The sequence below is a fragment of the Neopsephotus bourkii genome, unplaced genomic scaffold, assembly GCF_033783945.1.
Source record: "Neopsephotus bourkii isolate Nb327-2 ecotype Australia unplaced genomic scaffold, CSIRO-AGI_Nbou_v1 NB_1572, whole genome shotgun sequence".
NCBI classification, from domain to species: Eukaryota; Metazoa; Chordata; class Aves; order Psittaciformes; family Psittacidae; genus Neopsephotus; species Neopsephotus bourkii.
The window spans coordinates 5,292,104-5,319,495 of record NW_026902048.1 but is presented as its reverse complement, the minus strand read 5'-3'; the positions used below and the strand labels follow the sequence as shown (position 1 = coordinate 5,319,495).

The 27,392-nt window shown below is 52.7% G+C and overlaps 1 protein-coding gene and 1 long non-coding RNA gene across 3 annotated transcripts; one reads left to right on the top strand and one right to left on the bottom strand.

The window, feature by feature from the left end:
• Nucleotides 1-330: 330 nt before the first annotated feature.
• On the bottom strand, nucleotides 331-25,824 carry RGMA (repulsive guidance molecule BMP co-receptor a). Of its 2 annotated transcripts, none has more exons than XM_061371286.1 (4): nucleotides 25,640-25,824; nucleotides 18,496-18,611; nucleotides 5,613-6,124; nucleotides 331-3,503 (listed from the first exon to the last, which is right to left on the bottom strand). In XM_061371286.1, exons 1-4 carry the CDS (start codon nucleotides 25,651-25,653, stop codon nucleotides 2,802-2,804), a joined length of 1,344 nt encoding a protein of 447 aa, XP_061227270.1. In that variant the 5' UTR covers nucleotides 25,654-25,824; the 3' UTR covers nucleotides 331-2,801. The 2 variants fall into 2 exon arrangements, with proteins under 2 accessions (XP_061227270.1, XP_061227271.1); XM_061371287.1 differs by lacking the exon at nucleotides 25,640-25,824 and adding an exon at nucleotides 18,866-18,952.
• On the top strand, nucleotides 22,769-24,222 carry LOC133221889 (uncharacterized). The gene is made up of 3 exons (XR_009728096.1): nucleotides 22,769-22,871; nucleotides 23,482-23,628; nucleotides 23,922-24,222. It is a non-coding gene; the product is annotated as an uncharacterized LOC133221889 (long non-coding RNA).
• Nucleotides 25,825-27,392: the final 1,568 nt, after the last annotated feature.

Sequence of the window (27,392 nt, the reverse complement as noted above, 5' to 3'; positions counted from 1 at the left end):
GGAAAGGCAGAGATCACAGAAAGGGGCAATCACGGGGGTGAGCAGCGGAAGGAATGGTGACAGAGCCCACCTGGTACCATCACTGCACATCGTCCTCCCCAGCGAGGCTCCAGTAGTTTAACACCTGCATTTTCTCCCCCCAACCTCTTTTTATTTTTCTCGTTTGGCTGTAGGTAAATAAAGTGCAACTCTCGGAGAATTCAGGACAGAATCTTCCATCTTGGGTTGCAGATGGAAGCAAGGTGCTTTAGAGTGAATGCGGGAACAGGCCGGCAACTGCATCCTGCGTGGTCAACAGCACCATCCAACGCACCAAACAAGAGGAGAAGGTAACAAACCAAGACCCACTCATTTATTGTCAAAAAACCTCAAACTTTACTTGTGTTTCTCTCAATAAATAATTTACAGTATATACACGCGGTGACACTCCCGTGGGTCTCAGCTCAGGGAGGAGGTGAGGGGGCTTCTCCTAACACACCCTCACCCCCCTTTTCCTATATCTGCTTTGTTTCCAAGTATCGGGTCTTTCTTGGCCACACTTCACCTTTAATCAGAATTGGGTCAAACACAACCAAAATAAAGTGCTTCACTGTTTGCTTCTAAAATAGGGATACCCCATGCACTGTATGACAGCTGGCCACCACTGGAACGCTCACCTGGACAGTGGGACTGAGCCATCCCATGATCAAGTAGGCCGGGATTGGCTGGAAATTAGCCCAGAGCCACAGTGCATCACAATTGCAATGCAGGGTGATTGCATTATAGGAAAGGGAGGTTTGCAGGGAAGCACTGACTTGTTGCCAAGCTGTGGCTTGGGCAGCTAAGACTGCTTTCAGGAGGCATTTGTACATCTGCTGTTACCTATGGGGTAACACAGCAAGAAACCAATGTGTCCTCTTACCCAATGCCAAATCTTGCATTTTAAATCTCTAGGGAAGGCAAAAACTTGGTTCTTTCTTGAACAAAAGAAACAAGAAGTCCAAATGAGCCTGGCTGAGCAGTCAGTGCATTGGGAAACTAAACTGTCCTGTGCCGCGGTCCAGTGGTTGCTGCTCTCAGAGCCTCCAAACTGTGATATCCTTATTTCAAAGTCTCCCTAAAAAGAACACCTGGGGCACCAGCAAACAAAGCAAGGAGCAAAGTAGTAAACACATCTTTTTTTTTTTGTTTCTTTTCTTTCCTTAAACATTTAAAAACCAATTACATCTCTTCATCTGTACAGTCACACGAGATCAATGCCAGGGCTCTATATATTAAAGAGACAATATAAATTACATCCATTGACACAATTTTGCATTTCTCTGCTGCTTTACAAATGGAGCTCTAGAGCTGTTAGGACACAATGAATAGTCACGTTGAGTATTTACACCAGGCTGCCTCTTGGCAGCAGTTCAGACTGCCAAACATAGCCTGTTCCCACCTCTTTTGGTGCTAACTTGTCTCATCATGCCTAGAGACCTCCCTTGGGAGCAGGAGGTGCCCCCAAGAGTGTTCTGTGGCTTGTTTCTGTGAGCTTCCCCCCTGAGGAAAGGAAGGGAAACCCATCAGGAGGTCTCCAAGGCACAGACCAAAGGTGGTCTTGCTGTTTGTTCAGTGAGCGACAGGTGAACCACAGAGGAACATGAAGAGGAAATCGGTAGCACTATGTGGTAAGGGAAGGGGATTATCAATGGTTTCAAGGCAGGGAACAGGCATTTGGAGGCAGTTTGGGGTGGGGGGGGTGAGGGGGTCCTCTGCTGCATCCCATCTCCTGGCTGGATTTCTAAGATTGCCCCATTTCCAATTCAAGCCCTGAAGGGCTTAAGGTGCAACTGGTCTGCAATGGGGTTGCAAGTCACGGCCCCAGGATGAGAAGCGAAGCAGAGACCTAGCAGCAAACAAAGAGAGCGTGATGCTCTTGCTCCATCCCAGGGCCTGGCTGAGCCACGGGCAGGAGAATGGGTCCCCCACTGAGCAGCCAAGCTTTAGGGGACTGGAGAGCAAATGGTGCGAGGAACTTATCCGATGCTGGGTAGAAGTTGCAGAAACCACTTGAATACTGGCCAGGTTTCTCCCATTGCCATCAAGAGTCCTCGGTGGATCCAGGCAGAGACAAGGGAGCCAGGAGTAAAACTACTGAGTGAATCAGCCAAGTGAACTGGCTAAAATGGGAGATGCCCTTTGAACCACAGCAAACGCAAGCCAAAGCCTGAGGAACATGTCCTTCTTCCACCCAAAAGATGCCTGGCACTGGTGGCCAGGCAAGTGTGGGACCACCATTCACCATTATTTCAGCCCCTTGCACCACTATCTGCAGCAGTGGGGCTACAGGCAGAGACAGACATGCCCGAAAAGCAGAGCGTGGCCCCAACGAACAGAAACACCAGCCCTGTTGTGATGGCCAGGCTTGGCCCCATCTGGCTCCTCTGCACCCTCCTTGCAGGCTCTGCTCTTTGAAGACAAAGCCATGCTCATACACGCCAATGTCACAGTCACCGCGTGCATTTTTGGGACCTGGGGAAGTGCTACAAGGAGGTGGGGGCTCCTTGGAACCCACACTACTGGGAGGAAGACAAGGGGAGGTGCATGTGAGGAACATCCAGACAAGATAGAGTCCAGCAAAAGCTCCTGACTGATCCCACTGGCAGCACATTCCTCCCAGGCAAGAGCTGGGAAGGTTCAAGACCTGGTGCCAGAGAGAGGTTTGAGAGCAACCTATTCAGCTCTGACATCCAGCCTCCTACTGTCCAGCACTGCCATCTCATCCCTGGTTCCCTCCTGCTCCCCTTTCCCCACTCTCCATGGTGAGAAGGAACAAGCCTCTATAACAAGCACAACCAGCACTGACACAAACACAGCAGTGCTACCCAGAGGGCAGAGGACATCCCTGAAGGAGCCATGTTGCCAGGGGCCAAGTCCCGTGTCCTTTCATAGAGGTGCAGCTTGTCTTTGTTGGAGTGAAGCATCTTCACATCCTCAAAGGCATAGTAAGCAGCCAGCATGAAGTTGACGTCCCCTGTGGTGAGGAGGTCAAAGACGCAAGACTGGAAGTAGAGGTCCTCCACAGGCAGCTTTTCCCTGCACTTGGCTGTGGCTGTTTCATATGTGAAGGCCTCAGGGGGGGCCTGCAGGCTGGGCCCCTTCCTCCGAGCACGGCCCTCTGTGGCCTGAGCCGAGCGGATGGTCTGGAAGTCAATTTGTTGGTTGAGCGGACACCCACGGAGGCACAGGTAGAGGCCCTGACTGTCCCGGTCCTCCACAGCATTGACCACCTCCTCTGGCATGCGCACAGCGAAGGTGAGGTACCGGCCCACCTGCCTCACCACGATGGTGGTGCCAATGTACTTTGCCTGGATCTCTATGTGTTGGCCTGACACCTTCTCGGTGATCTTCAGGCTGTTGGCTCCGTGCTTATCCCCACCGTTCTTGGAGCCATCGGCAAAGGCAGCGGGCAGCTCGTCCATCTCTGCCTGGTATACTTTCTGGTCCACACACTCCTGGAAGCTCTTGAAGATGATGGTGAGCTGTGAGGGGGGAAAAGAGAGAAACAGGGTTACAATCAGCAATGACCTCCTGAGAGCATGCAGCAGCAGCATGGGAGGTGGAGAAGCTGTCTGCTTAGCCCAGCCAGGAGCATGGCCTTCAGCTCATGGGTAGGTACTTCATCCTAAGTTGTCCCAATTTTTAGGTACCTAGACACGGCCATCCTTCTTCAGCACAAGCATGAGGTCACCATGTATGGAATCAGGAGCCAGAGTCTGGACGGAATGTACCACCTGGATCTGCACTGTTATCTCCAGCCCCAACCCAGGAGCTCTCATGTGCAGTATCACTATTCACAGCCTGTGGCGACATGCCCCTGCATGCAGCGCTGCCTTGCCTCTAGGCCTCACAGATGGCGGAGGAGATGAGCCCTGACTCTTAGAGGTAGGTGGTGGAGCTTCTCCTCTGACTCCCATGGCATTTAGATCCCAAGGGCTGGACCCCTTCCTTTCCCTGGCCACCTCCAAAACAACGGTCTTCTCTGGGCCCCAGAACACGCCGTGATCCACCTCAGCCATGCAAACACATACGTGTTGGAGTGGGCAGATACTTCTATGGACACAGACTGAGCCCAGTGGGCCTCCCCACCCTGCTGGGCTCAAACACAGGTGCCTTGCTGGAGGAAGGAATTCCCAGTTCTTGTTCTTCCTTTGCTGGCCCTGCTTTGGGGTGAAGGCTTGATGAGGAGAAAGAAGAGTAGAGCTTGCTTGGGAGGAAAAGCAACTCGCTCTTCTTCCCAGGCAAACCATGCTTTCTCTTTTACCTCTTGCAGACTTGCTCTCCCTCTTTCACCTCTCTCCATGAGGGAAGCAGTAGGGGGCCCTCCTTTCATGTGCCCCATGAAGGGGCAGACTGAGGCCTGTCCAAAGCAGGGCAGAGCTGGAGGAGAGACAGCTCCAGCAGTGACCTCCTCAGGTTTCAGTCCTGCCTCTGGCAGCAGGAAGAAAGGTAGACCAGAGAACATCATGCAACAACACAAAAGGTCCTATGGCCCGAGAAGCTTCCATCCTTTCCAACAGCACATGTTCCTCTAGCAGTGACCCAGCAACGCTTTCACAGCTCATGCTGCAGATCTCATGACTAATCCCTCCTCACCACAAGCCCGTGAGGCAGATAACGGGTGAAAAGGCTCAATTAAGATGGTGATCCTGGGATCCAGCCTAGGAACTGCACATTCCTTGGGTCAAGGGCCATTCTCCTCAAGCCAAACTTCCTTGCAAGCTTCAGTAAGTTTTGATGTCTTTTGGTAGGTAAGGAGTTAAGAGTATCATTAAGTATCTTTAAGGAGGTTTGTAAGGGACAACTCAAAACCAGCTTAGGCTAAAAAGGTCACATCCAGAGCTGAGAAGCAGCCCCTGTCCTTCATGTACTTCTCCGCACATGGAGGGAGAAAAAAGAACTCCCAGACATGGTGGGACAGGACATCTTCCAAAAGCAAGAGGATGCCTTCTGCTGAGACTCCTTTTTTGGCACAAGAAGTGGCCTTTTAGCTTTAGAGCTTGTGCACCATGGAGCAATGTGACAGTTCATCAGCTCCAGGCCTCTCCTTAAGCTGAGGCCGTGCCACACACATTCTGCTGTATCACAGCAGCACGTTTTCACCTGTGCTTTCTGTTTGCCTTGTACCTTCAGGATGTTTATTTAGGCTGTCAAAGCACCTCCAGAACAGACTGTGCCCCACAAAATACCTGGACTTGGCTGCACACCACAAAGACAATTACGAGCCTGGGCAGAGGGAAGGCTGTGTAAGGAACTTGGCTCCCTCCAGGCTTCTCCCTGCAAGCTGACATCTCCATGGAGGATAGTCCTAGGTTTGCTTGGACATTGGGTGGCCATGACAGCCCTCTGAGCTGCAGTATCTCAGCCTGCTAACCATGATGGGGCTGGATGTGCTCAGAAGAAACCAGAGGCCATTAAAGGCAGGATAGGCACCTGATATTTAGGGCCAAATGTTCAAATTCAGAGGAAATCCCACCCGGTCTCACCCTTCCCAAGTGCAAATGGTAGAGAAAAGAGATGGTGGCAAGAAAGGCTGTTGAGAAGCACACCCCATGCCCATCTCTGCTCACAGGGACGTGCCTGAGGCTCACCTTGCTGGTAGCGGTGGCCGCGGAGCCAGGCAGCACCGGCGTGTTGGTGACCTGGACATTCAGGTAGTTATTGTCTATGAGCGGCCAAGCCCCTTGCACCTTGCAGGTTTGGAAAGTGTCTGTGAAAGTCCTAAGGTGAGGGTCCCCGAAGAGCCCACAGTGGGTATAGTTGGGGGCAGCCGAGTGTCTGTGAAAGCTCTTCTCATAGTGGCAGATCTCAGGGCTGTCAGAGCGCTCCTGGCTATCCCCAGGGGGCAATGTCCGGAGCCGGGGCTGCGAGGTGGGTCCATCCTTGGAGCAGTTGTGCTGCACCATGAGATCCTCTATGCCATGCACAGCAGAGTGGTAGGCCAGGTCCCCCCTGCAGGTGCGGGCGGTGCGGCGGGTGCAGTGTGCGTAGGCTCGCAGCGCCGTGCAGAACTCTGGCGCCTCCTCCGTGCCCACGTGGTGGGAGCCTGACGTGGCCGCCCAGAACTCAGAGTTGCACTTGAGGATCTTGCATGGGGATGTCACTGGAAGGACAACACAAGGAGGTCAATGCTTTGCACACCTCATGTGGGACATCCCACTCTACCCCCGGCAACACACGGGTGTCCCCCTCCCACAGCCCGAACTCATGACATCGGCTCTACCGCGTGATGGGGCCTCGCTCACCACATGTGAGCCTCTCACATGACCCGAGTCTCATGCACCAAAACCAAAGAAACCAACAGGATCTGCCCCAGTTTAAGCCAAGAAGGGAAAGAGCATCCAGCCATTGGATTAATGCTCCTGGGGGAAAACCAGAGTGTGGAAGAATGGGACATATTCATTAGCAGTGATAAAGATGATTGTTAATGTGGGGAGAGATGCAATGGGGTTTTAATGCCTTTTTAGGGTTTGACATTCAAAGCTCTGTGCTGCATGAATCACTGTGAGCTGTGTCTGGACTGAACAATACCAATACAAAAACCTGCCTGCCTTCCTTTTCCTCTTTGAAAGGTAGGACCAGATGATCCTTGAGCTCCCTTCTAACCTGGGATCCTATGATTCATGGACACAATGAAAGCCAGCCCCAGCCTGACTGCTTTGCCCCAGCCACATGTCTACGTGCAGAGGTCAGAGCAGGATTTATGCTGTGACCAGCCCTGCAGCAGAGCCAGCAGCCACTCCTCATGGCTGCAGCAGTGCTGGGAGCAGTGCTTGCAAGAGTCCCTCTGCCCCTGGAAAGAAGCAGGAGCCAAAACAACCTCTTTCATGATTGCTGTGTGGCTCTGCCCAGCCCTGGAAGCCTGTTCCCCATCACGGCCCGCTGAGAGAGAACAAGAGGTGGAGGAGAAAAACCGGCACGGCAGGGTGCGGGGCTGCCAGCTGAGCCCCCGCCTTGTGTTGCCCACACGGAGGCAAAGGAGATTCAGATCCTGTTTTTCCCCCCTCCACGTCTGCTCCCTGGGGCAGTGTGGCTTCCCTGGAGCAGAGTGGAAAGCAGCTGTGCACAAAGCACATGGTCATCGCTGAACGCTGCAAAGTGCCAATGCATAGTCTTGCTGGGTGAAGCCAGGCTCACACCATTTAAAATCCACAATGTATTCCTTCCTCTTCCACTGCTTTGGAGAGCTTGGAGATGGGATGGGCTCAGGCACAAAAGGCAGCAGGAGGAGAAGAAAAGCCCCACCATTTCCAGATGCTTTCGTGTTGCCTCTCACAGGCATACCCTTATGCTCCCATCTCAGGGTTAGTTTAGAAGAAGGCTGGCAAAGCATCTGTGCCAAATCCATTTCAGATTTGTTTAAAAAGAAAGTTACAAAACCCAGTATTGTTTCAGGGAAAACAGTGTGGTTTAATTTTAAACATCACAGTGCTGGAAACCTAAACACAGTCGGTGCTGGAAAATCAGAAAGGGAGACCAACGCTATAAAACACTAAGCAGTCAGGCTGTAAGAAACAAGCCTGTCTCCTCTCTCTTTCCAAGAAGAGTGAAGTGCAAAAAGGAAATGGTGACAGGTTCCTCACAGTTTTAAAACTCATGTTTAATAAACTCAGATGCTAGCAACAGCACTGAGAACCTAGGAGCTGTTTTGTCTTGGCAGCATCCCATTTAAACCTGCAAGAAGCATTGCAGAAAGCTTTTAACTCCTCATTGACCAGAGATAACTTGGTAACAAGCTTTTGACCTGGAACATGGGCTCGCCTTTCTGCTAAGCCTTCTGCATGTATGGCTCAAATGTAAAAATAACAAGTATTTCATATTCCTTTCTTTTCCACTCCAAGAGTGTGGTTTTCAATCAAAATCATTTGGCTTACCATCATAGCCAGCCAGCTTGCAATGGAGTGTACTGCTTGGTGTTCTCTTACACGACCCAGGACCCTCCCAGTGGAAGACGGGCATCAAAAAAGCATGCAGGAGTGTGACCAGCGACACCACTGTCAGTTATCCTAAACAGTTGTGGCATCAGGCAATTAAAATTGCTCTCCTAGTAGTTATGCTAATGTACAGCTTGAGGATGCCTTGAGGTTGCGTGTGGCCGAACAACGCTCTGTCACTGCAGACAGACTTGCCAGCACAGCCTGGGGAAGAGCTGGAGGACACGTCCCTGGACATGCAGGACCCACTTGCCCCATTCACCTGACAGCTCAATCAGGCACCGGGATGTGCTGTGCAAAGCATCCCCTCCAGCAAGCAGAGCTCAGACTGCAGCTCCCTCCGGCTGCTGCAGCCCGTCACCTCCTGTAGAGGGGATTTGTTTCAGTAGGAATCAAGCCATACTGCTCTTTATGGACATGTCCTATTCACTTGGATCAGGACCATGAGCTGCAGCAGCCTAGACACAAGTTGTTGCTAATCAGCCCCCCAGACTCTTAGTCACATCCCATCAGGGTGCTGAGCATCCCTCGCTGCTGCGCTGCTCCATGGTGACAGTGACTTTGGAGTTAAACACCCGAACAAAAGCAAGGTCAAGGAAGCCCATCTCCTTCCTCCCTGGGCCTGAAGGGGGAGCGTTCTTCTCTCAGATGTTATCGCTCCAGTTTTGGCACCCATCCCTTCTCGCTGTTTCACTCAGGGCCCATATAAGGCCAGATCTCCACAGCCAGGTGCCACAGCACAGAGGCAAGTGTGAGCGGGGCAGCGCTTGGCCTCCCCCATGGACATTTTCCAACCACACCGGTGGCCACCCTTGGCAAACCCCTGGTGCTGCTGGGGAGGGACCACGGCCTGCACAGATTACAGGTGACAAGCAAACACGACCCTCTCCCCCTGCCACCAAGCATGCCTTGTCTTGTCCCCTCTGGCAGCATCGCTGGCAGAGCGGTGCAGGCTCATCTGCACCTGTGCCAAGAAATGATGTTTATTCAATTCCACATAATCTATTTTCCATCGACTCACAATGGATCTGTTTTTCAACCACAGATGACTTAGCACGGAAACAAATCCCTCTCAAGCAGGAACCTAGCAAGACTCGCCTGGGATGTGTGAGACACCCGTGGGTCCATGTGATGTGCACTGTTGTTCATCCTAATGGGTCCTTCATCCTGGGGATGGGTGATTTCAACCATCCCTGTCACCTCCCGAACTCTACATCATCTTCTCCTTGAGGACCTGTCACCACTCAAACCAAGGACAAAATTTCCTTTGCTATCTTGAAACCAACAGTTTCAGACAGTTTAAAGCCAAAAGAAACTGCTGAATCACCTGGACTAAGACAGCCCCCACCGTTCGAGGCCAGGTGCCCTGTGTTTGTTCAGGTATACTTCCCATGAGGGCTCCTGTGGTTTGAAAAGCCACCCCTTTCCTTGGTCGGTTGTTTCAGGCATTTATCACCTTTACAAAACAAGAATCTTGGTTCTAAGTGGATTTTATCTGACTTCATTGTAAGGACATAAAAAGAAGCAGTGATTTTCTCCTAAGCAGTAAAAGGTCCGTTAGTAACCAGCATGTTTCCTGCAAAGATATTTACACACTGCAATCAAGTCACCTGTCAATCCTCTAGATAAGCTAAATGGTTTGCACTTTTAAGTTCCCACTGGGAGGTGTTTGCCCAGCCCCACATCAGGCCTCCCTCCAGCAGGCTGGCATCCTGCTGCAGAACCGACCATCCAATGGAGCAGGCAATGCCAATGCAGGACACACGCTCCTGCTCTCCTGAGGTCACCCCTGTCACTGGGGCACTGCACTGCAGCGGGCACCGGGATGTGCTGTTGGCCTGGGACCTTCTCCAGATCTCCTGGTTTGCAAAGCTCCGGTCCTGCATTCAGTGAGCATCCTGTGGTCACCAAACACACACCAGGGTCCTGGAGGATCACACAACCCACGTCCCTCTGGTCTGTAAGTAAGTGTTCAGCCATATGCACGCATCTGACTTGACCAGCTTTTTAGTGACGAGTGCCGCTATTTCCCTTCAGCGCGTGTCAATTTACCTGGATCTCATTTACCCAAATCAAGGTCTTTCAGAAAAACAGCACAAAATCAGCAATTCCTCTGTTTTCCTGCAAATTCTCCAGCAAAGAGAATTACTGGGAATTCATTTTATAAGCAAAAGCCAATTGTCCTGAGACTCTCGGGCACGTATTACCCAGACCTGTTAATACGCAAGTGTGCACTGCTAAGAGATGTTGTTTAATATCCTCTTGGTTACTAACAGGTGGAAAGTAATTTCATCACTCACATATGATGCAAATACATCATCTTGCCTCTTTCCAAATGTAGGGCTTGAAGTGTGGATGTGCAAGCCTCACACATGCAGTAAAAGGCTTTTTCGAAGAACGCAGTTAAATGTAATTACGTTTGGCCTTGGATCTGAGCACCTAGACTCAGGCTCCTAAACACATATTTATTTAAGTAATCTAAATAAACCTATTTATGCCGATACCTCCATAGGAAAGGCACGATTCTCAGATGTCCTAAATACCAGCCATATTTACCACCTTCAAGGAGATACAGGCTGCTCAGCTCCCAGGCAGACAGCAGTCACCATCAGCACCAAAATGACCCTACAATGAGTTAAAAGAATTGCACTGTTCCTCAGAAACCTGGCTGACAGGATCCCTTCCAGTAAGGTTTCTCCAGTCTAAAGCAAAACCAGAGCAGATGAAGGACATCAGGCCTTTGAAATCCAGCCCCTCACTCTGTCCCTGACCCAGCAGGTAAGTCCACAAAAGCCACCCCACATGTGACTATGCTGGACCCACATTTTGATGCCTGCATGGGCTGTGAGACCAGATATAGAGAAGAAACAGGGTGTGAGACACTGGTACAGGTTGCTCAGAGAGGTGGAGGATGCCACATCCCTGGAAATATTCAAGCTCTGGCTGGATGGAGCTTTGAGCAACCTGGTCTATTTGAAGACATCCCTGCAGGGGGGGTTGGATGAGATGACCTTTAAACGTCCCTCCCAACTGCAACTATTCTGTGATTCTATGACACGTATCAACCGCTGCCTCGTCACACCAGGGATAGAAATGAGTCCCTTGGTGCCGTCCACAGCACTGATGGATGGGGTGTCATGAGCAGGGGCACCTCTCCTACAGCCCCACTGCACACCGTGGGGTGAGGAAGACTCAAGGGCCACCAGACCCAAGCCTGGTGAAAGAGTCTGTGCTTGATGGCAGCGACCTCCTTTGAACTGTTAATCAAGCACAATCTTGCAGAATAATAGACTGGTTATTATTGCCTTATTTGCATAACAAAGAGGTCCAATAAAACTGATTTGACTGTGCTCAGAGGGGGTGTGAAAGATCAGCCCTGAGAAAAGAGCTGCAGGAATGCAGCAAACTGCTCCAAAGCCTCAACCCAGGAAGAAAGACAATGCAATTTGCCATCAAGAAAAGCCCAACAGACCAATAAATTACCCATGTGCAAAGGGATTAGATCAGGTTTCAGCTGCACTGAAGTGGGGGGAGGACCAGGAGGAGGGAACTGAAAGAGAAAAATAAACCTGCCTCTCTTAAAGAGCTGCAGCTCATATTTTGCAAGGGTGTGCATAGGGAGATTGGCTGGAGGGGCCACCTTCCATGCTGGGGCCTGGGATTTGTGCTCTCTTCCACTGGCAAAAGTCGCAGATGCATTAAATCCAGGCAAAGGATGCACTGATAGAGTCACTCTGGATGAATCTGAGAGCATACCTCAATCCACGCAGCTTCTTTTAACCCAGTCCCTGTCTTGCTCAAGAAGATGCTTTCTCCAGTTCCTTTAAGTCAGAAGAAGGACACAGGAGTTTTCTCCTTTCAACCTATGTCAATCACTAAAGCATCCGGAGGACCTGCCACAACCAACTCCCTTTTGTCCTTAGCGCAGAGTTCACGGCCCCCCATCTCTCCTCTCCAGGCGTCGTGGAGACACGGGGCAAGCACAGGCAGGAAAACAGCAGAGTCAGTGTCTTCACCAGCTACGGCAGGAACAGTTGGATGCTGCCGAAGGAGCCCTTGATCGTTCCTGTCACTTAGTCAGCTCTTTCGGCTCAGCGTCAGCTTACTGCTGCCCCGGCATGCTTAGCGGGGGCAAATGCATCTTCCCCCAGCCTCCCCGGCTTCTCCAGGCTCATCTCAACTTCCACATATAGGGAGAAGAGCGAGCAGACACCACTGGAGAGGGCATCAATTATGGAGCTTGTAGCTGGCACGATGTAGCAGGCGAAGCTGCTCTAAGAATTACCAAGTCCAGGATGGGCTGAAAGGAGGAACCAGTGCTGACAGCCAAAGATGCAGCCAAGTTGATGACTGCTCTAAAACTTCACCCTGGGATTTAGGCTTCAACACTGCCTTTGCTACAACCATTGAGCTTTCATTTGCTCAGAGGAAGCAGTGCTGGTGGGCGGTGCTGGTGGATGGTTCAGAAGATGCAGGTTTTGCTCCACCACAAAGTGTTGAATGGAGGATGAGGTGGAAAGTGATCTCTATCTGCAGAAGGGCTCTAACAAAGCTGGTTCCCCATTGTGGAGGGAAGCAGTGCCAGAGCTGCACATCTGACTACCCCGATCAGGGAGCTTTTGCCAACGGTTGTCAAGAGCTTGTAGATGTCCTTGAGGAGAGTGTTCCATTTCACAGAGGAAAATGGGAAGGGTTTCACCCAAGATATGCCCAGTGGGAAGAGAGGTGGATTCACTCTTACCCCCTCCACAAAGCATCACCCTCAGCTTCCTCTCGCAGACACCACCACCCATGTCCCCATCCCTCTGAAGCAGCAGTACCTGGACAAGGCTGCCTCAACCAGCCACCCCCATGGCCCAGTGATCCTGGTTTCCAGCATTCATCACCCTCCCCACAATGAAGCTGTTTTTCCCAGGGTGCCTTTGAAGGCTCCGCTGCCACCCACCAGCGCCCGGGGCCCCCCAGGCACAGAAGCGGGTCCCTCGCCCTCCTCCCCCCTCGCCTGGCTGGCAGGGAAACTCTGCTCACAGGTGTGGATTCCCTCTAGGAATAATCATCCCCGCCATGCTCTTGTGAAATTCCAGCCCTTCAAACGCAGAGGTAAATGAGACACGGAACGAGAAGATGGAGAAAAGCCCGGAGCACATAAATCTGGATGAGGCAAATTTATACAATTAAAATGCCTGCCAAAAAATTGCGGCATCTCCGTCAGAGGCGTTGGCTTGGGCGCAGGGTGTGGGGTGGCAGCTGCCCGGCTGGCAGGCAGAGCTCCACCGGCCCACCAAAAACCCACACAGGCACTCAACCGCAGCTGGAGCCGCACTCAGGGATGCATGGGGATCTGGTGGATCCCCTCCTTCAGGCTGGGACCCCAGCTGGCACCAGGCTTGCTCCCCCATCACTCATGCCCCATGGAATCAAGACCTTTAATATCGCCAAGTCCAACCGTTACCCCAGGGCTGCCAAGGCCACCGCTAAACCATGTCACTGAGGGTCTTGTCTACATGGTTTGTGAACACTTCCAGGGATGATGACTCCACTACTGCCCTGGCCAGCCTGTTCCAATGCCTGACCACCCTCTCCTGACCTATCACTTGTTACCTGGGAGAAGAGACCAGCTACCTCCTGGCTCCATCCTCCTTTCAGGGAGTAGCAGAGAATGAAAAGGTCCCCCCCGAGTCTTCTCTTCTCTACACTGAACACTCCCAGGTGCCTCAGCTACTTCTCATCACACTTGTGCTACAGACCCTTCACCAGTTTCGCTGTCCTTCTCTGGACCCACTCCAGCAACACAATCCCTCTCTTGTAGTGAGGGGCTCAGAACTGAACACAGGATTCAAGATGCAGCCTCACCAGTGCCGAGTACAGAGGGATGATCACTGACCTGGCCCTACTGGCCACACTATGTCTGATACAGAGCAAGATGCCATTGGCCTTCTTGGCTGCCTGGGCACAAGCTGGCTTATATTCAGCGGCCATCTTTCCATCGGGCAGCTTTCCGGGAAGCCACAATATTTAAAATGCATCTGGTTATTACCACCACCATGGACTCAGGTTTTAACAGAAAAAGTAACTCTCTTACTGGAACCCACTGCCTAGTCCCGCTGCTCCCCACCCTCCCATCCCCAGCACAGTGATGCTCTCACATTACTGATGCTCTCCACATCACTGTCGGCTGGCAAAACCCGAAGCCAGGATCCATCCCTAAAACATCCTGCCACATGTCCTTGTCATCTCAGAAAAGGAAGGCTGGAGTGTGTCACACAGCAAGAGAAGAAGTAGCTTATCCAAAAACCTGAATGCCACAGATCGTTACTAGGGCTTTGGGGACCAAAGTCTACAGCTGTACAGGAAGGAGAGGAAACCGAGGGAGGAGAGAACACTTTGAGCTCAAGCTAAGCTTGCTTTCTGCCTGGCCCATAAAAGCCCTGTATATGCTCTGTATAGCTCTGCTTGCTGCGAGTTAAATGGCCAGATTCTCCTGGATGGCTCATGCAACAGAAATCTCCTGGTGCTCCCCCCCAAAGGACCTGCTGCTCTCCCATCTGCAAGAACACCAGCCTCTGGCTGCCCCACACACCATGACCGGGCCATTAGACAGAGCAGCTCAGTCTGTGCCTACGAGGGCTGCGTGTGTGTAGGAGCCAGCTTGTTCTCCGCAGTAAGAGCCCAATGACTTCATCAAGGGGATGGCATCTGGTTTTGCAGTTGGCCATAATTCAATTCTCCCCCTTGCTGCAGGAATTTCAGCTGGTGAAGCAGTGATTTACTCAGCCAGGCTGCACTTGAGTGCAAAGCAATCTTGAGGCTACAATCGAACACCCTGTTATTTTGAGAGCTTGCAGGCAAGGGAATAAATATCCTCTTCTTTTCATCCCACTGGTTGCCAAGTGCAAGGTACAAAGCTTTTTAAAGGCATTTAGGGGCTCTCCTCTTACAAGCATGCTCCTTGTGCCATGTACAGCCAGGCAGGGCCCTGCCTGCACAGCTCACTTCTGATCTGCAGCATCAAGACAGGATTTACCAGGACAGCGAGAAAAAGGCCAGGACACCCTTCACCTGCCCCCACTACAGCTGCATCTCTGAGCATCCCTCATCCTTCCCAAAACCCTTCTCTGTCACCCCAGCACACCGGCTTGCAGCAGTTCATCCTGCCCCTCCTTCAAACAATCCAGGACACTGATTCTCTTCCAGTTCTGGGTTCCCACATTTGCTATTCCAAGTCTGGTGTCTGCTCCAATGGGAAAAGCAAATCAAACCAAACCGTTCCAGATGGACCAACCCCCCTCATCTTTGACCTTCCTTGCTGTCCCACTAATGCTCATCCTTTGGGAGGTGTATCAGCTGTGGGGTTCCCTGAAGGACTGATGTGCTGAGGAAGGGCTCACCTGGGTCATGCATTGCCCTGCCAGAGCCTTATGGGATGTGCCCATCAGGGAGCTGGAAGAAAGACTGGAAAACTCCTTCTTGCTGGGGCCTGATTCAGTGGCACATCCCAGCTGGATCACACCCTGGCTGGATGTGCTGGATCCGGGCTCTCTGGGGACAGCAGGTTGGTGCAGAGGCCAAGCAGAGCCCCAGGTTAGGAAGTTTTTATGGCTGCCCAGCCCTGTGAGCACTTTCAGGTGCACATCCGACTCAGTACAGCTCGCTGGGCCACAAAGAAGGAAACCTCAACTACTGCTATGACAAACCTAAAGTCCTCATCATATCCCCCCATTCCCAATAACCAAGAGCTGGGAATTTCAGGATTTTCTGTTTGAAGAAAAGCAACATATCCACCCCATCTGCATTAAAAACAAGGTGCCTCCTTCCAGCCCCACAACGAGTCTGGCTGGCAATTGCAGAGAACTCCCTGTTCCAAGTACGAGACCGGCTCTGAGCGAGCAACAAAACAGGGAAGCCAAAATATTTCCAGGTTTACGTTTGAATCCCTCCCTTCTCCTCTGCCCTGACAACATCCAGCACAGGCGTGTTCCTCCCCTGCCACCACCTTCCCGTTCCCAGCACTGGGGAGGTGTTTGAACAGCCCCTCAGCCCCCTGCTCAGTTTTGGCTTAACGCTGCCATCACATCCCTCCCCATCGCCAAGAAAAGCCATTTATCAACTGATCCCATGCACCTTCAGTAGGGATGGATCCTTCTCTGGAATCAACCTGGATGGACCTAGGGCACAAAATCCCCATTGGGGGGGGGAAGGGGAGGAGGAGTGTATTACAGCTGAAAGTTGAAGACAAACAGAGAAAGCCAAAGCAAACTGGAGCTGGCAGAGCAAAGCCTGACATCTGGGGCAAAACTAGGCCAGATTTTGAAAGTACAAAAGGATTTGCAAGAGAACTCATCCCAGCCTGTGCTGCGACAAAGAGGTGGGGGTCATCCAAGCACCCTGGGATATCAGGGTCCCAGATGGGAGGGCAGAGTGCCCGTGAGCATCCCACACTGGGACCTGGCACAAGGCACAAGCAGGAACTGTCAGCAGTGGCCTGCTCTGCCCAAGCCTCCTTCCCCAGCAGCGCCACTCTCAGTGCTCACATGGGAGGATCCATATGGGGGGGCCCACAGCAGCGCCCCCAGCCCAAGGGAGCCCGATAGCAGGGGCCACCCAGGGGCAGCAAGGTGAAGCCATGAATGTGAGAGCAGCATGAGCGGGAAACCAGCCCGAGGGGGGAGTGCAGAGGGGCTAAAGCAAATAAATAAATGGGCAGAGCTCGGTGAGGCACGGATGTGACACTGAGTGCCCAACTGGGAGCCTCCAGCTACTCCGTTCACACGGGACCCTCAGGAAGGGGACAAAGCTTTCTCCGGGTTGGGAACCCCCGAATTCCCCAAAAGCACAGGGGAAAAAGGACAAAGGATTTGCCAGGGGAAAAAGAAAAATCCCCCTTTTTCCTATCTCCCCACCCAAAACGCCTTCAACAGCAGCCCCCGACACGCTCCCAGCCCTGCGCATGGGGAGCACCCTCTCCGCCTGCGCCCCGCTCCCGCGGGCTCCGGATCACCTCGTTCTGCCAGTTCTTTGCACCTTATTTGACTGCTGACGGGAGAATCAAACAAAGCAGCAGCCACATCTCCTATCAAGTTCTTTCTTGCACCGTAAATCTCACAGCCCTAACGCTTTGCAACTCAACCGTTCCGAAAAGGGCGTTAAGCAACACAGAGGGGAGCAGCTCCAGAGCTTCTAGAACACACACACACAGACGGGGTTCAGCTTCCAGCTGCCGGGAAGTCCCCTGGGAGAAGCGGGGTGCGGAGGGACACCCCAGTGCTAAGTGCAGCGCTGGAAAGGTTCCGCTTCCCTGCGCCAGGGCGAAGGAGGGAGGAAGGGCACAGAGCAGTTCTTTATTTATTTCCTACATGTGTGTGCAAGACGCTGCACCTACGGTTATGCAAAAGAAAGGCAGGGGCGACTTCGGGATTAATACATTTAAAAAGGGTAAGATTTACTAATGCAAAAAGAGAAACACGGTGATTTCAGCTTTGGGGCTTCTCTTTCCCCCTCCTGCTTTTCTTTTTTTTCCCCTCCTTGCAAATGAAGGGGAAAAAAAAAAAAAAAAGAAGAGGTAAAGAAACTGGAGAGTTTTGGAAGGAACAAATCCGCCTCTGTGGACTTGGCTTCCCCTCCCCCAACAAAAACAAGCACTCGGGGCTTGAAGGAATTTGCAGGCAGAGATCTGCCAAAAACATTGTGAAAAACTGTGGGGGATTCATTGGAAACAGATGGCGTTTTCAGCTGTAATTCTGACATTCTCTCCTTTTCTGACACCACACAAACACACCGGGCGGGGGGAGCGGGGACCCGCACTAGGTGCGGCTGGGGCTGCGCGGGCTGGGGGGGGCCGATGTGCGGGACCATTCGGTTGCCATCCCGCCCTCGGCCAGCACAACAGCTCTCCAGTGGAATAATGGTGCTGAGCCACTGAAAACCTCCATCCCGCGGCTGGGAGCGGCGAGAACGGGGAGCCCGATACAAGTGCCCCCCCGTCCGCCGCCGCGCTGCCGGCCCAGGTAAGCCCCGGGGCCGAACCCCCCCCCTTTGTGGGGGCCCCCAGCATCCCAAAGAAACCCCCTTATCCGTTCCGCAACCTCCAGCTCTGCCTTTTCCACGGTAGTCTCGGATCGGGGACCCCCCACTGCACTCAACGGCAGAAATGAGGCATCTGGGGGGCTCACTTGGGGGGGGTCCCCCCCATTTGCAAAGCACTGGGCACACCCGGAAAGGGGAGCACAACGGAACCTGCCCGCCGCTGTCACAACAACCCTCCGCCGGGGGCTGCTTTGATTCCCACCATCTCCTTCCTTGTGGGATGAGACAAAGAAGATGAGGTCAAGGAAGAGCCCGCACCGCAACTGCTTCGGAAAAACGGGGATTGGGGAGGGGGGAGCACACACCGAACCTGAGCCCCGCTCGCTCCTTTGAAACATGTGGCAAAGCGCTGCAGAGAGGGAAGAGAAAGAGGCCCCGAGACAGGGGCCGGAGGCGGCTGTCCAAGGGCTGGAGAAACACGGGGGAAACGCTGCGAAATAAAGAGGCTGTTCCTTACCTGAAGGGAAGATGCAGAGAAAGACAAGGAGGATTTGGAAAAGTCCCAGGGCTGTGGATCCTGCCCCTCTCCCCATACCCATCCATCCAGCTCGAGCTTTAACCACTATCCTCTCCCTGGAAGAAGAGTTGGAAAACAAAAAAAAAAAAAAAAAAAAAGAGAGAGGAAGGAAAAAAAAAAAAAAAAAAAGAAATCAATTGAAAGAAAGAACTGGAAAAAAAAAATCAAATCAAAAGACCCACATGGCTGCGCGGAGCGATGCAGGGACGGGCGGCCCCAGCTCCGGTAGCCTCCGCACTGAAGGATTACACAGACGTTTTCTCCTTCTCCTCCTCCTCTCTTTCCCCTCCCATCGCAAACCAGCCCACACCATCCATCATCCCGCTGCCTTCCAATGTCCGCATCCTCTCGCTGTGCCTCCTCCTCCCGCCGGAGCCTCCCGGGAAGAGGCGGAGGAACGCGCTGCTCTGGGCGGGAGCGGGGCGGGACGGGGCACACGGCAGGGGGGTCTGTGCTGCGGACCGGGCCCAAACTCCCTGTGCCGCGTTATAGGGAGGGTTTGAGTGCGCTTGTCCCCGCGCGGGGGGGGGTTTTGGTGCTGCTCCGCGTCCCGTGTGCTGCAGCTCGAGGGGGCTTCGAGAGAGGGGCTTCATCCACCGCACCCGTCGCGCCCTCCCCGCCTCTGTGCCCTGGGGCTGACCGGAGCGTTTTGATGCCCCCGGAATGGAGGAATCTGGGGCAAAGGGGACCACGTAGAGTGAGGGGGAAACTGAGGCAGGGAGACGGCATGCAGCGGGATTGCAGGAGCAATGCTGCAACCGGCGGGACACTGACCCCCGGCACAGGGAGCTCCTCCACACCACCCCAGCCCTGGCTGCGTGGTAGGTGTGAGCGTTTCACAACCTTTCCAGGTCATTCACCCTCGCTGGCAATGCCAACGCTGAAGTAAGCCCGGATGACTCAGAAACAGCAAGTCTCCTTATCGTTATCGTTAGATGACATTCCTCAGAGAGGGGCAACTCTTGGGGGTCCTGAACCCAGCTGCCAACCCCCTGAGGGCTGATGGGAAGGACTAACGTGTACCTATGCTCTCTTAGGACATCTGCCGCAGCCTACTCTGCACCACCAGCCTGTGGATAGACTTGGATGTTCACCTTTTGCTGCAGGAAGGTCTCACTAGTTGCATTGATTGTTATCCTGGAGGTCTCACTTTGTGAGCACCCCCTTAGAGACCCTTTGGGCAGCCCTCAGGCAGAGGGCAGATCTGGGAGTACCCTTCCTGCTTATGGACCACGTGAATGGAGCAGCAGCTTGAAGAGCACAGGGATTTGACTGGTGGGCTTCAAAATGCTGCTTGAGGAGGTGAGCAGGTTGGATCTGCAGCCCCACCACCCCAGGGGTCTGCTCCACCAGGAAAGGGCCAGAGCCAGGGGGAGACATCCCCTTAACAGCCCACTTGGAGCTCTTGGAAATCTCCCTTGAAGGATGTTATAGCCACAGTGAACTAAGACCACTTGTGAATGCGAATGCCCACGGAAGTAATATGCTTTAACTTCCCTGTTTTAGATCATTTGCCTTCCTGTGATGGAGTGCCCCCTCTACATCCTAACATTTCATCTCCTTTCTCATCTTATACAAAGAATAGAAGGTTGTTTCACACAACCCGTTTTCCAACTCTGCAAATGCTCTTTAACAGCGGGTCATTTCTCCTGTAGCTTGGTATAGGCCTGGGATGCTCCTTGACTTTGCATCTCATTGTCCTTGGAACCGTCCTTCTCTTCCACCTCACAAGGATGCTTTTTAAAGTGATGGTAGCTTGAAGTCTCCATTAAGAGTTTGTGATCTCCCTGTCATGAATTGAATCTGTGATTCAGCTACAGCAAATTTCCTGTGGAAGGTAAGGTGAGGAAGAGGAGATGGGAGAAAGTATCCAAGAAGCAGAGTTATCTATTAATACCTATCTAGTTTTCCTTGTGGTGTTTGAGCCCCCTTGCCTCCAAGTGAAGGAGGAGCCTTACTGGGGCTTTATTCAGGCTGCAACAGGAATTAAAATGCTGGAGCTTTTCCCATCTGGGACCCAGATGGGATCCAAAAATCCTGAGGCCTGCCTGCTTGACTGGAGATTTGTCTTGGTCCCGATCCTCCCGCAGCTGTGCTCAGATGATGTCCACTAAAATGAGAAGGAGCTCTGTGTGCACAAGAGCTGCCAGAGCGGGCTGAGCTGGGCAGGAGATGAAAGCTGGCAGGCCGGATCCAGACCTGTAGCACAGGCAGTGTGGGAGGAACGCCTCCACGAAGCACCTCTTTGTGGGGGATGTCAAACAGGGGCAAATATGTCCAAACCCTGCCAGCTGCTGCTACCACCCAAGAAGAAATGCCTGCCGATGGGATGTGTAGGCAGCTGGAGCTGGAAGAGGCCTGGAGGAAGGAGGGAGAGGGTCCAGGAGCTGGGGGGAGCCCAAGCATGAGGGGTACATTTCAGACCCCAAATCCCTTCTTCTTGCTCTCACCCTGTTCTCTTGCAATGCAGCTTTTGCTCTTATTTCAATGTGAAAACCCAGTTCTGCTGTTATCCCAGCTGATGACACATAACCTGATCTATGTACTTTTAACTCAAAAAAACCCCCGTCTGAATTATGAACTTCTAAACCCAAGCTGCTAACGTGCTGCTGTGAGGCTGGTTTGTTTGACCCGAAGCACCGCTTTGGTATTGCCGCTCTGTGGCAAGCTGACACTTTGCAGTGATAGACTGGAATCCAGTTTGAAGCATTATGAGACCCTTGTTGGAGCTTCTGCCTTTGGTGGAGGGAAAACTGTGCTCTATAAAGCCATGCTTTGATGCCCGTGGCTCCAGTTTGTAAGAATTTCTCCTTGATTTTGTTCAGTTGCATCATGCATTGCAAAGGGGATTGCTGTTCTTGGCACTGATCAAAGCAGCGGATTTCGCTGGAGAAAACAACAGATGTGTCCAAACCGTAACTGCCGAGCAGGAAAAGCCCCAAATAAGGTGTGTTTCTGAAATCCTGCTCCCCCTTCCATGTTTTTCACATAACCTTCATCTTTCTGGTAAGCCAAATCAAAGACCTGCTGCTGAACCACGTGCTGTGTGAAATTCGGATCTCTGCTGTGCTGAGTGGGGATATCTAGGCTTGGAAATGTGGAATGCCTGTGTTTTCCCCAGCTTCTTTCGTTCTTGAAGCCCAGCCCGATGCTCTTTGCAACCAGTGTGTGGGAAACCACCCACCGCTGAATGCAAACACCTCTGAGGCATGGCGCAGTTACGCTGTGTAGCGGCTCAGCTCCGGGGGCAAAGGCACCTCCGTGGTCATCTGCACATTGAGCTGCTCATGTTTGGTGTCATTGTGGAGGGATGACATGCAAATCAGAGCCAGGGGCAGCTGGGAGCATTTTCCAAGGTGTTTGCAGGATGGGGGGGAAGATTCCCAATTCCCAGGGGAAACTCAGCCAGGATCACTCATCTGTACTTTATTTCTCTCTGCCCTGCATCACACTGTGCATGGCTGTGGGCTTCAGTGGGGCTGAATGAATGTGCCTAATCCAAACCCTAAGGTTTACAGATGATACCTCCCCTCACAGCATTCCTAATGGAATTATTCCCTACCTGTAATTATATGGCTAAAATAGTAAACATAGGTATTTCTGAGGATGGTAATTCGTAGTTAGAGGAATGGATGTCAGGGCTCCTGGTCTGCTCCTGACTCTCCCATGAACTTCCTGCGTGGCCACTCTTCACACAACTATCTCCACACAGTTTCAGCCCTGCCTTTGCCTTCCCTGCCTCAGGACAAGGTGTTCAACAAATGCTGCTCATGGCCCGGTTTGGATAAGCCCATATCACCCATGCAGGAAGCTAATCCCAAAACCTTCAGCAATGAGATGTGTTTGGGGTGAGCACCAAAAAGCAAATTGCTCCCTAAAGGAGAAAGGAAGTTTGGACCGGAAAACCCCGAATTGTTGTCTCGGGAGGTTTGACAACTGATCCCAAAATGTTTGTGGAAGTAAAACCAAACGTCTGTGCTCTGAACAGCTCCCTTACTAAATGAAAAAACCTCTGAACAAGAAGAAGCACAAAAAGAACCCATTCGTCTTTCTGCAGTAACAGCCACACCTCCGATGTTTGCAGTACTGAAAAACACTGCAGTGCCTTTTGAGGATCTTCAAAATCATTTTACAGTCATAGAATCACAGCATGGTTTGGGTAGAAAGGACCTTAAGATCATCGAGTTCCAAACCCCCTGCCATGGGCACGGACACTTTTGACTAGACTGCATTGCTCAAGACCCCATCCAACCTGGCCTTGAAGTCTCTTGTCTGACAGCACAAGCAGATGCTCTCCTGGAGCTGGGCACCTCAAGGTACTGAATAAACATCTAAACCACTGCCCCCCCCTTCCCTGCTAACCTGTTGCCTTGCAGCACAATGCCTGACAGGGAAAGTGAACCCCAAGGTCTCACCAGGGCCCTGCGTAGAGCTGAATAGGGCAGGTGGAGGTGACACTTGGAGCTGGGCTTTGAGAACCAACCTACTCCTGCCTCAGCGCAGAGCAGAGTGTTCTGGTTTGGCAAATCCACCTCCCTACAGCTCTAAATGTGAGACTTGCCAGTCTGGCTGTGTGAAAAGAGGCCACTGGGTTGAAGGTGGAGTGAAATACAGCTTTGTAACACCAATAAATAAACCAGTAAGAATGCTCTGCATCTTTACATCCGCAGCCCCAGCTGAAGCTGCTGTGGATAACCCTGCCGCAGGCTCTCTTGTTGAATACCAGCTCCAAGCTCACAGCCCTAAAAATCACCTCTAAATGCTCACAGCCAGCCAGGCTGGACAAGGGGAAGGGATGATGGGCTGGTGGAAGACTTCCAGTCTCACCCACAACAGAAAGCAAACCAAGCAGGGATGTTTCCAGGAGTTCATCACAACTTTGTGACTGGTGGCATTTGTGTCTCTCCCTTTCCCTTGCTCGCAAAGCCCTGTGGGCTGAGTCCTGACTTCTCCACATGGGAGCATGGAACCATCCCTTGTTCGGCACTGTTTGGAGGGCTGGCTGGAATTCACCATCTGGATATTTAGCTCTCTGCAGGGAGCTGGTCTTCCTGGCCCAGTCTCCTCTTTAGGGTAACTATCAAGCAATATTGCTGTAGTGTATCTTCTGCACATCTGGGTTCCCCTTTAAAAGACAACCTTGGGAGATTCCCAAGAACAAGTTCAAATGGCCAAATGTCAGCTCAGCAGAAAAGGTGGATATATCTGAACTGCCAAAAAACGAACAGCACAGAGAGTTTCAGAGAACTGGGTGTTTATCAGCAGAGGCAGAAACTGCCTGTGTAATGGGGCAGCTTTTCTCTGTTGCCCTTAAAGACACCATAGTAAAGTGGAGGTCCCTAATTGTCCCCCACTTTAACTGACAGGTCAGCTAAGGACATCTTCTGGATCCCATTTAAAGGTGGGAGACGGCATGGCATGTTTGGAAGCCCAAATCTTCAGCCCTTTGAGAAAGGGGTGTTTGAAGGATCCTATGGAAGAAGCTCTGGGAAACCCAGCATCCTTTGCCAGCTCTCCTTCTGTCAGCTCCTAACAGCAGTGGCCAGAAATACAGCCCAGTGCGGGATGTCTTGGTCATGGAACGCTGAATGACAGTGTCACCAGCTGGTTTAAAACTCTTCCCTGATACCTGAGAAACAGACATTCCTTCTTAAGGGTGCGAGCGGGACACACACAGTCCCAACAAAATAACTTTAATCCAGCACCTCTACAGGTATTTTGGCAAACAAAACTGGGAGCTTTTGTGGAGCAGCATGGAAGCAGCACCAGCAGTGCTCCTAGGTGAGCCCAGTTCAGGGCTGGGTCTGGGGTTGGGATGGGTACAGGACTGGGATTGGGACTGGCACTGGGCTGGGACTGGACTGGAGCTGGGGCTGGGTTGGGATTGTGGCTGGGATTAGGACTGGGGCTGGAACTGGGGCTAAACTGGACTTGGACTGGACTGGAGCTGCGCTGAGTTGGACTGGGCTGGATTGGGACTGGCACTGGCACTGGCACTACCACTGGCACTGGACTCGAAGTAGGACTGGGACAGGGGCTGGGCTGGGGCTGGAATTGGTAGCAGGATTAGGGCTGGTGCTGGAATTGATGCTGGTACCGGGTCTGGGCTGGCCTGGGCGGGCTGCGGCCCCGCTGGGTGGTGCTGTTTGTTATCCCTGCGCCGCCTGCACAAGTATCCCGTTTATAACATAAATGCAACCCAACGCCGCCTTAAACCACATGACACAGCAGCAGCCTGCGAGCGCCCATTAAAATCTCAATTTGGGGAAATTGATTCTACCTCTGAGCAATTGCCGTGCAATTACTCCAACAGGCAGCAATCAAGAATCACATCAAAACAACACCAAACTTTCATCTCCTGCCTTGCAACCACCACCACAACAAAAAGCACCTGTCTTGCAAACACAGCCCGGTTTCCTCCCATGTATGTGATATTTAGGAAGGGCAACGTGCAGGTCCCGACAGTGGAAGTAAGCCTGGACACGGATTCCTCTGCTTGGTGCCTCTGAGGTGTCCTGACCGGGGGCTATCTCCTGTGCTCCTTGCCTGGGGTTAGGGGCTGTTGACAGACTCAGTTCATCCGACCTGCTCCAGATGTGGCCGTCCCTGCCCATGTCCCACACCTGTCCAGTTGCTCTCCCCACCTCAGTGCTTGCAAACACCCCAGCGCTTTGTAACCACGGGATTTAGGGGAGATAAATCTTTGTTGTCTCTGCTAACGAAGCGCTCCGGTGTCGATAATCGCGATCAGCCCCGTGATGAGCTATTTAACGGGAAGGGCAGAATACCGGGAAGATATTTTCAGTTCTCGCCAGTGATCTGCAAGGAATTACTCGACTGACTTAGCCCAGTAGGGTGCATTTTTAGTGGCAAGCATCAGAAGGGAGGATAAATGAATAACCGCATGGTTAGTATCAAGCCGGACAGAGGAAGCGCGCTGGGCAGGGAAAATGGGAGAGAATCGAGGTTTCCTTATAAAAGAGGCTCGGGAGGAGAAGGAGGAGGCAGCCGGCGAGCGGACCGACGGCGGAAGGGCCATGCAGGGGCCGGGGCAACACGCGGGGGTCCCGGCTTCCCCCCTTACCTTGGCGGCCGCATCAGCCTCTCCAGCCCGCCGCGGGGGTCGGTGCGGGGAGCGACGGCTTGGTTCTGTTCCGGGAGAGGTAACGCAACCACAGATGAGCCCCAATAAAACAATGCAGGACAGCACCGAGGAGCCCGAGGGCTGGCGTGGCGGTGGCTGGGCACGGCCGGCGGGCAGCACCCCCCCACCCCGGCCCGGCGGGGTGCAGCGCGGCCTCGCTCAGCGGGACGCGGGGAGCCGCATCGCCCTCCCGGAGCATGTGAGAGCAGCCGAGGAGATAGAGCCAGATAGGGAGGTCCCCTCCTTCCTTCCCTCCCTCCTTCCTTCCCCCCCTCCTTCCCTCCCTCCTCACAAGCTGAGCAGCGTAGTTAGCATACACGGAGGGAGGGCGGGCACAGCACCGGGCAGAGAGGGAGTAGTGGGGGTCCCCAGTGAACCCCCCCCCATGTATGCCCTCTCCCTGTGAAGGGACACAGGGATGGGAGGAGTGGAGGGGGGTTTGCAGGGTACCCAGAGGGATGGGGATGCTCCACCTGCAGCGAGGGGTATGGAGGGGAAGGTGGGTTTGGGGGGCACCTCCTCTCCAGTGGATGGGGCGTGCATAGGAGCTGAGAGCATCTTTGTGTTGTCAGGGATTGTGGCAAGGATGGGGGTCGGGAGTAGGAAGAGGACCCTCTGCAGGGCTGTGTGCATGCAATGGGGAAGGGATGGAGAACCCAGGCTCTAGCAGCATCTTGGTGTAGGCATCCCACCCCAACACCCAGCACTGCCTGGAGCTGGGCAGTGTAGCAGCCTCCCCCTCCAGCCCTCCTCCACCACTGGGGTGAGCCCCCATCTCCCACCGAAGCCTGGGGGGACCAATTTTGGCATGCATGGGTACCAGGGTGCCTGCTTTTCTGCTTCTGTGATGGGAAAGCTCTGGGTGCAAGGCTGTGCCAGCCAGAGTGTCAGACACACAATTAATTACTGCAGCCCGAGAGCCTCAAACATGCTAAATATGCTGTCACCGTAGTGCGTGGATAATAGCAGCCCTTTGCAAAGTGTTTCTTTCTCTCCTTTTTTTTCCCCAGTGCAAGAGACAATCGCAGCCAGCACACAACAGCTCTCCTCTGCTTGATTAAGTCAGCAGCGAAGACAAAATGTGCCCATACAGCTCAGGCTTAAGGAGGGATTTGAGTGTGTGTTAGATACAAATTAGAAAATGGATGTGATTTAATCACAACAAATCTAAACAGCCCTGCTACAGAAAGCCTGCCATCAAAGAGGTTTCTTAAAGGGGGGTGCTATAAGTGTATAGTCCTGACAAAGGAGCAGTGTGTTTGGGGATTGAATTGCTAAAGCAAGAGCAGAGAAAAGGCTGGGAGAGCTTGATGTATACCAGATAAGTTATCAGCTATAGAAGGAACAGCTTCCTTCCGTAATAATTATTTGTAAATCAGTTCACAGTTCTGGATACTGCTGTGCCTGGACAGTATAGCACAGACAGAGACACTTCTGTCAGGCCTGAGATGCAGCACAGACAGGAAACCAGCCACAAACCCTGCCTGAGAGAAGGTAAACTGCTTGTTCAGAGGAGCCCAAGTGAATGCAGCAGACAAAGGAGGCGGGGGGGGGGGAGAGAAGTGATGGCAAGCCCAGGCCTTCTTCCTGCAGGTGTGCACAGTGGGTCGGGCTGCAGTCCCAGGCTGTAAAATACCATACACTGGAGCGTTACTAATCTGAGCACTTGGGGACAGTGCCACCGCTGCTCAAG